General features: G+C 36.3%; 1 protein-coding gene across 1 annotated transcript; it reads right to left on the bottom strand.

Moving 5' to 3' along the window:
• Nucleotides 1-2,127: 2,127 nt before the first annotated feature.
• On the bottom strand, nucleotides 2,128-8,992 carry LOC126824413 (immunoglobulin G-binding protein H). Its single transcript, XM_050553639.2, has 3 exons — nucleotides 8,412-8,992; nucleotides 7,324-7,498; nucleotides 2,128-6,123 (listed from the first exon to the last, which is right to left on the bottom strand). The coding sequence occupies exons 1-3, from the start codon at nucleotides 8,535-8,537 to the stop codon at nucleotides 4,691-4,693; spliced, it is 1,734 nt and encodes a 577-aa protein (XP_050409596.1). The 5' UTR covers nucleotides 8,538-8,992; the 3' UTR covers nucleotides 2,128-4,690.
• Nucleotides 8,993-9,404: the final 412 nt, after the last annotated feature.

Here is a 9,404-nt window from a genome sequence, read left to right as displayed (position 1 = left end):
TCATACTTTTGCAAGTTAGTTGACGATTTTATTTCTTATGTTGTTAGAACTGGTCAAGCTGCAAATAAATTGATTTTAATTTTTATCGCAAACCCTGCTCCAGTGGAGTTATAGCGATCTGAAGATAGGGTACATTTCAGGTATCTCCAGACACGTATCTTGTGTAGACTCCTGACACCTATGGAAAATGAACTTGAACCGGGTGACCATGATAATGTGATAGGGTAAGACCCCGACTATCACGAACAACCAAAACCTAGTTCGCCAGGGTCATGCAACAGCGGTAGTAGTGCGACAAAAATAGCTAAAATTTGGCCTAGAAATGACAAAAATCAGCCGAAAAACGTAGTCGGCCTGTATCTCGGAAACGGTTGATTACTGAAATCAGCGACTTTGGCTAGGGAGTAGGCTCGATGGGTCGACCAAACCCTGTGAGTATGAACTTAATCGGCCGACCCCCACCTTCGAACATCTGCCTGATATTGCATGGTTTTCTCGTGGAATGGCTCTTAAGAGTGTTTTCGATAATTGGCAAAGTCGTTTTGACGGGAGGTCTATTTTTACGACTTTGAGTGAAGATAGCTGAATTAATTTCAACCAGATTGGCGTGAACTTGCCGTAAAGTGGATATAGTAACCACTGGCTACACACATTAAAAAGATTTTTTGCCCATCTTATGTGCACTTTAACATTGCAGCGACCCGATAGTATCGAGAGTTGACTATGGTCTTGTTATTTCAATAAATGTCTAATTAATAATTTATATAACATTTAAGGCCTAAAGAAAGACCTGCAATAGGCAAATTTAGATCTTACAACTGTACATAATGCTTTATTTTATAAAAACGTGAGCACTATAAACCAAACTGATGACTTATAAAGGAAGTGTTAGCCATATAGCTACAGGTTGTGCTGGGTGTCTTGCATGAGGAAGGGTATGCTTACTCTTTCCATAAAACATTATCCCACTTTAACTTGGCTCACTCTTGCAGAAAAACAATAGAGAAGAGTTTATATAGGCTTTGCTTGTTCCCCCAATTACCTTAGTTTATAAGTAAATATTGTTTATATCAAAAAAAAAAGGAAAAATAATGAACAGTCAAATGTATTGATTAATTCAAGTCAGCATTGAAAATCCATTGAAATAGTTTTAGGTGACTAAGAGAAAATATTTGAAAGCGCATTAGAAGAAACTAAATGTTTAGTAATTGTCCGCTATATAAATCCTGCTATTATTACTATTATTATTTATACTATGCAAATGTAAAAAAGTGAATTTTCAATAAATTTTCTCTTCTTGTGCCAAATGTTCTAAAAGAGATTTAGTATGTATTATACTACTACATAGATCTTAATTGTAAAGATTATATTATTTTTTTATATAATTTCAATGGAATATCAGAATTTATCAGTGAAAAATAGGGGTATGGGACCCTGCACATCATCCGAACAACTATGCATTGCTCCTTGCCCTCTGTCTGCACCACTGACAAGGGAGAACCATACCGGAAAATCCTGTGGCTCCTCGTCACTTACAAGTGTTTGATGAAAACCATGAAAACTGCATTGTAACAATGACATCATAGATTGTATGAGCTTAAAAGTATGGGTTAGCAGGGCTAGGAGAGGGCTGTATAGGGACCCCCAAATTGGACTGATTCTATTTTTATGTTGTATATCTTTGAGCCATATAAATCTATCTATATACTGACAGAAATTGCATTTGTGTGAGTGTGACAGACAATGACCAGAACATGCCCCTCCCCCTCCTTCCCTTCACTGTTTATCAAGGGCCCAAATGACATTTACAGCCAGGAACTCGAGCTTAATCTGGCCCTGCAAGTTAGATCACAGGAACATTGAGTCCTCCTCATCTGACTTTTCCATATTCCTGACTATTTCATATTTCTATTCCACCTGCCAGAGAGAGAGAGAGAGAAATTGGGTCTAAAGCCACTCAATACAAATTAGGTCACTTCGGGACTAACATATGATACAATTTTTTATTTCAATAAGTCTTTTGCGTGAAGGGATCTTTAATGACAGACCTTTTGATCTGAAGCACATGCGTTAGACCATGAGTCAACCTCTCAACTCACACCAAAAAGATCAAGTCTAAAGTGTATTATCTAGAAATCTAGAATGTTTTAATTACATACATGTCAGAATATAGATAAATACAATATAAATATATCACAGATTTGAATATCTACATACTTTCATAATATAAATTGTAAATAAATATTATCTTTAAAAAAAGAACAAGCCAACAGTGAGGCTGATGTCCCCCGCCGAAATAGGAAAATAATTAGAGGACACATATAAATTTATCACAAATTATCTTTTACAAAGTATTGAACAATCAAACAGTATATCTTTACTTATAGTCTAACAATCAAAGTAGGAGAGTTATTGTTTTCCAAAGTCTCGACCAATCAAATTGCGTATCGCTCTGCTTACCCTGAGCAGAAAATGCTCATTATCAAACTTAGTCAAGGTATTACTGTAATGAAACTATACACCAAGTTTCATCAATCTCACTTAATTAGAACTAAAGTTATCGTGTCCCAAAGCATCAACCAATCAAATTGCTTATCTCTGCTTACCCTAAGCGGAAAATGCTCATCTTCGAACTCCATCAAGGCATTGACCTAATCAACACATACACCACGTTTGAACATTCTAGCTCAATTAGGAAGAGAGTTATCGTGCCTCAAAGTATCAACCAATCAAATTGCTTATCTCTGCTTACCCTAAGCGGAAAATGCTCATCTTCGAACTCCATCAAGGCATTGACCTAATAAACACATACACCAAGTTTGAACATTCTAGCTCAATTAAAAGTTATCGTGTCCCAAAGCATCAACCAATCAAATTGCTTATCTCTGCTTACCCTAAGCGGAAAATGCTCATCTTCGAACTCCATCAAGGCATTGACCTAATCAACACATACACCAAGTTTGAACATTCTAGCCCAATTAGGAAGAGAGTTATCGTGTCCCAAAGCATCAACCAATCAAATTGCTTATCTCTGCTTACCCTAAGCGGAAAATGCTCATCTTCGAACTCCATCAAGGCATTGACCTAATAAACACATACACCAAGTTTGAACATTCTAGCTCAATTAGGAAGAGAGTTATTGTGTCCCAAAAAGTGTGACGGACAGACAGACAGACGGACAGACAGACGGACGAACCCATTTTAATAGTCCCCTGCTTTCTTCGAAAGGCGGGGGACAAAAAACAATACAGTTAGGGAAAAACTGATCTTGTATGCATACAGACTACAAATTTTTCATTCCTTTCTTTTTCCTAACCTAGAATTCTCAGAAAATATAAACCCTTCTAATATTGTATTCTTAGTAATCCATTTACTTTTATTTACTTTAGCAGTGGGAGGAAACAGGAGGACCCAGAGAAAACCACAAGATTGGACAGACGACCCTAGTCCTTGTCATGTACAAGTGGTGAATCAAAACAACACAAGCACATACTCAACGAAACAAATTATTTATCATCTGTGGCAAGCTAAAGAGTTAGCCACTTAAAGAATATGATCTTTTTGGTTACTCTTAATTCATTTTAATCCTTTAAAGCCAGTTAGTCCATGGATAGAGCAACAAACCATGAATACATACATACGGAAGAATAATTACTAATCAGCAAACTTTTGAAACAGAAAAATGGAGAGAATAGGACCTACTCTTTGACACGTCGCTCAAATAAATCAGTAATTGTTCTTCAAGTATGTGTTATAGTTTTTTTTTACTATATTGCATGCTATACAATGTTCAACTGCCAAATTCTAAAGACTTAATCCTTATTAATTATTTAAACTATTAATAATTCATTTCAGTGAAGTTTTGAAAAAGAAACATAGAGAATATAGTCTTTGACACATCACTCAAATAGATTAGTAAAGTTCTTTCATAGGTATGTGTTATAGCTTTTTTACTATTATATAATAATACATGGCATGCTATACAGTGTTCAACTGCCAAATTCTAAAGACTTAATCTTCATTATTTAAACTGTGTAGTTTTGAAAAAGAAACATAGAGAGAATAGTCTTCGACACATCACTCAAATAGATAAGTAAAGTTCTTCCATAGGTGTGTTATAGCTTTTTACTATTAATTATTATACGTGGCATGCTATATACAGTGTTCAACTGCCAAATTCTAAGACTTAATCCTTATTACTTAAACTGTGTATTACTAATTCATTTTGGCAAAGTTTTCAAATAGAAACACAGGGTTAATTTTTTTTTTGACACATCGCTTAAATAGATTAGTAAAGTTCTTCCTTAAGTATGGGTTATAGTTTTATACTATATTGCATGCTATACAACGTTCAACTGCCAAATTCTAAAGACTTATAATCCTTATTATTTAAACTGTGTATTACTAATTCATTTCAGCGAAGTTTTCAACTAGAATAAATAGAGAGTATAGGGCCTACCCTTTGACACATCGCTCAATAAATTAGTAAAATTCTTCCATATAAGTATGTGTTATAGTTTTTTACTATTATATAGACATGGCATGCTATACAATGTTCATCTGCCAAATTCTAAAGACTTAATCATCATTTTTTAAACTGTCTATTCTCAACTGCTGATTAGCAAAGTTTGACACTAACCACTATCAGATCGGGTATTACAGACCTTAGCGATAAAAGTTTTTATTTTTTTCATCCTCTAAATGTAACCGATTTTCGACGTGGATTATTATTATTATTACTGGGCTTGCTTCCTTTTGGAGGTGATGGCTCTTTGATGGATTTCTGTCCTGATATTGGCTTAACTGTTGCGTTTGACGTTTCTCCATAAGATCTAAACATGCGATCTGATTGGACTGGCCTGGCTGTGGATGTAGCGTTTATTCTCCGATTACCTGATGGTGTTGATGTCTGAGGTTTGGTTCTGGAATTGGTGGTGACAGACGTACTCCTAACACTACCTCTTCTTGCTCCGCGAGAATTTCTTGGTGCGTCGTACGCCTCCACTTCCACAGACTTTGAACGTTTGGTATAGTTAACAGCGCCACTCCTATATTCTCTACTCTTGGGATACTTTTCAAAACTGCCAATAGCCATTCGTTTTGCATCTGTTCTGAGGTTTTGATTCTCCATTAAGAATCGGTTCTTTTCTTCGTAAAGTCGTTTTTTCTGTTCTTTCAAATTCTGATTTTCGGCTTCCAATCTCTGGTTCCGGACCAAAACCTGACGCTTCTCATTTTCCTGTCTCCTGATCTCCGTCTGCAATCTACTTCTTTCATCCATTAAACGTTTTTTGTCAGATTTTAAACGAGCGGATTCACCAATGGAAGAGCGTCTGGTTTCACCGCGGAGTTTTATATTGGATGCTGTCAAGCGTTGGACATCTTTTGTTAATTTTGCGTTTATTTCCTCTAACCGTTTATTTCGTGTCTGAATGAACATAGACTCATCTTCCAATTTGTCAGCGATATTCGCAATTCGGATCTGCTCATCCTCGAATCTTCGACGCTCATTCGTCAGATTCCGTTTATCTTTATTCAACTCCTGAACGCTCGTCTCTAAAGTGATAACTTCTTCTCGTAACTTCCGATTCTCAAATTCCAGATTGGTGTTTGAGCTCTCTAACTCTGAAATACTCTGCCCCTTTTCATTGCGCTCTCGAAGAATCTCGTCCCGTTCTAACCTATACTGCTCCTGATCATCTTCTAGGATGCCGATTCGGGTTTTGACTTCTTCAATCTTCTGGTAAAGCAAAGAGGGTAGAGATCTAGGAGTTGCCGATAATTTATCTATTTCCATGGTTTTATAACAATCTTCTAGTGCCCTCATCTCCTCAAGCATCTGTTCTAAGCGATCCGCCAAAACCTGATTCTCCATTTCAGACAGATCTGTCTTCATCATCGGTCCGTGCAGCAGGGGATCAACTTTTTTATTTATGAGCTGACGCAGTCGCATGTTCAGTTCATTGAGATTCGAAGCTGCTTTGTGATCGGGAATATCAACCCTCAATGTTCTGTCACGTAATTCCTCCTCGATGACGTCCGATACAGTATCTATCACCATGTCTCTCTGCCGATCAGAGATTCTTGTTGACATCAATGCAACAGTCACTTTTCTTTTTACACCTGAAATAACAAATAACGTATCTTCTTTGAGTGGCATTTAGTAATTAGTAATTTATGGAATAACACATACTGGTTTATAAACATGTAATTTTACAATGATTGTCTTCTCCTTTTAAGATTAGATAAAGAGAAAGAGAGAGAAATGGGGTTTAACGTCCACTAAACACAAACTAGGTCATATCGGCACTAACATACAGTTCAATTTTATTTCAATAATTTCCTTGCGCATAGGGGTCTTTAGCAGTGGGATGAAACCGGAGGACCCAGAGAAAACCCACAAGGTTGGACAGGCGACCTTACTCCTTGTCACGTACAACTGGGGAATCAAAACCACGGCAGTTGACTCCACGACAGACCTTTTGATACAACGCCACACGTTAATCATTCTGCTATAGAACCCCTCGATTAAATAAAGATCTGACAGTACTCGCTATAATAGTTAACCAGCAGTTGCCAGGCAAAATATGCCCACATTTTGCAAGAGATGGATAGAGAGCAAGCTAAAAAAAACGTGATTCTTCATACAATGAGTGGCCATAATCCAAGAAGTGAGAATATCGAAAGGGACTGAGATCTTTGGGATATAAAGATATCTTTTAAGTTTCATAAAAATCGGACAGAAAAATTGTGACATCTAGAGGGTTCAAAACCTTTGTATTACATTCTTTTACATTCTTTGCGTACAAGGAGCAGCCATTTTGTCGGGCAGTTTCGTTTCAATTTTCCCGAAATTTGAACTCAACCTTCATCATGGTGGAACGAACGGTGATATATTTACACAGGTTTTAAAATCGGAAAAAAATTATGTCCTCTAGAGGATCCACGAGCTAAAAATGTGATTTTGCATACAATCAGGGGCCATAATCCAAGAAGTTTATTCCAAGCTTTAAGTCCCCTTCCATTTCCGGTGAGATCACAAACAAATTTCTCGCAGGATACTTGCAGGACAAGTCAGTCATAAATGAGAGAGAGAGACAAATGGGGTTTAACTTCCACTTGACACCAACTAGGTCATTTCGGTACTAACATGTGGTTCAATTTTATTTCTACAATTCTCCTTGATCATAGGGTTCTTTAGTAGTGGGAGAAAACCAGATGGACCTGGAGAAAACACACGGGGCTGGACTCCTTGACTACTCCCAGACAAAGAGGAAGACCCTCGGCAGATCCCTCGCTAGGCGTACAGAAGAATCGACATACCTTTACCAGCTCGAGTTAATCTGTCTTCCTCTTCATGTACACCTTGTTCTATTCTAAACGACAGCCATCGATAATCTGGTTTTAGAGCAGCTACCAGAACATGAAAGGCACTATCATCTTTCTGTGGTAAAATTTCTAACATAACTCTCATCTTTCTTTTGTTTCCACCGGCATTCTACAAGAAGAAATTAAAAATCATTGAGGAATATGTCCGTATTCTGAGTAAAAAAACAAACCACACAATCATTTATTCCAATAGTTGAAAAGATATGGAGTTTGCAAACACCATACATTGTGCTATTAGGGAAATTTTGCTCAGATAAATTTCAACTGTTGTTAAAGGTTCTTTTAAATGCATGGTAATGTGTACATGCAGTACCTTGGTTTTTAGTACCATCCAAATGACTACACACTATTCCTTGCCATCACCTGTGTCTGCAATTCACTTACATAATGAAACGGCGCAGAAAATCGCCAGGGAACTTTCATGGCAAATTCTGGGATTAAACCCTGGATCTCCTGGTTACTAGATAGAGAAGGAAATGGGGTTTAAAGTCCACTCGACACAAACTAGGTCATTTCAGGACTAACACATGGTTGAATTTTACTTCAAAAATTAGCTTGCGAGTAGAGGTCTTTAGCAGTTGGCAGAAACTGGAGGACCCGGAGAAAACCCACGAGGTTGGACAGGCTCTTGGTTAGTGAGCCACCACCTTAGACACTGAGCCATCAAGGCTCCATACACCTAGTGGCAGACAATCTAAAATTGTCATTCATTGTATGTACTAAACTTACGCTGTCTGTCTACAAATAGCTCCGCTTGAGAACAGATGCCAAGTCCTAAATCAACGATTTTAGTCAAAAACACTAAGTATATTTTGTGAATTTTGAGAAGTGCTATATTCTGCTTTCATTTAAAAAAATTGAAAGGTTTAATTAGTCTTTGTGTGTATAACAGAACTGGAGTAGGTAGGACAGCATTACAAAACAGTACATTAATTGTTCAGTAAGGCCGCCATATATGCCAGAGATCTATTCTCAAAATACAGTAGATAGTTCACTCTGTGCAGATTGTTCATGTTACTTACCAGAATTTCCCTTTTCTCATTTTCACTGAAAACATCCTGTAACTGAAGCCATATTTTATCCAAGATAACACTGTCTTCAAGCGCTAGAGCGTAATTCAACAACGTGGCTTGTCTCCGCTGCTCCATTTTATTTAAGTTCTTTTACTAATATATTTAAAAAATTCTTCAAAGTTCCATAGTCCCTTTTAATATAACTTACATCAATACTTTCAACTAGTATTGGAGGATTATATATAATATAATAATTATATCCTCAGATATCCTCAAATTGCTCAATTAAATTCTAAAAATGTCCCTTTTCCTCATTGTAGCCTTAAATTATTGAATAATAGAATCCGTTACAGAAATATACCATATGTACTTCCCTGAAATAGTACATGCACACTTTAACCAGTTTACTGAACTTTCACATTTTGAAATATCCCCACGTTTTTAAAAGTGTGGTAAAACAAGTTTATAATCTCACTTTTTCCACAATAAAAGTCTTTAAATTGAGTTTAAATCCTTTGAATATGACAATATTTGAACAATAACAGGGTGAATGTATACACATTATGTTCCATAGTAACCCATAGTGAAACTATTTTGTACCGGATGTGGCCAACAGAAAACTCATTCAATTTCTCAATTCAATGCAAAAAAATCAAACAAATTCAACAAATCAGATAAACGCCACTCATATTTTTTTAATCAATTAACTTAATCCCACAAATAAATTCTTAATTTTATAGTTTTACTTTTTATATATTTTTTTTTCTACGCATTTATTAACAATAGTTTCTCTTGGTGATGAATGGTATGGAGAGAGAGAATATAAAAGAATATGATAATGGACAATAAGAGAGGTTAAGTGAATGAATAAAGACATGAGATATTCCTATTTAAGAGATCACACTCAGTGATCATTTATATATTATGTGTTATATTGATATGATTGTATTGTATGGAGTTGTGAGGTATAAATATACAAGCATTAAGCTCCACGATTGACTA

The sequence above is a fragment of the Patella vulgata genome, chromosome 1 (assembly GCF_932274485.2).
Source record: "Patella vulgata chromosome 1, xgPatVulg1.2, whole genome shotgun sequence".
In the NCBI taxonomy this organism is placed as follows: domain Eukaryota; kingdom Metazoa; phylum Mollusca; class Gastropoda; family Patellidae; genus Patella; species Patella vulgata.
The sequence above is the reverse complement of the archived record's forward strand: the minus strand, read 5'-3'. Positions and strand labels throughout refer to the sequence as shown.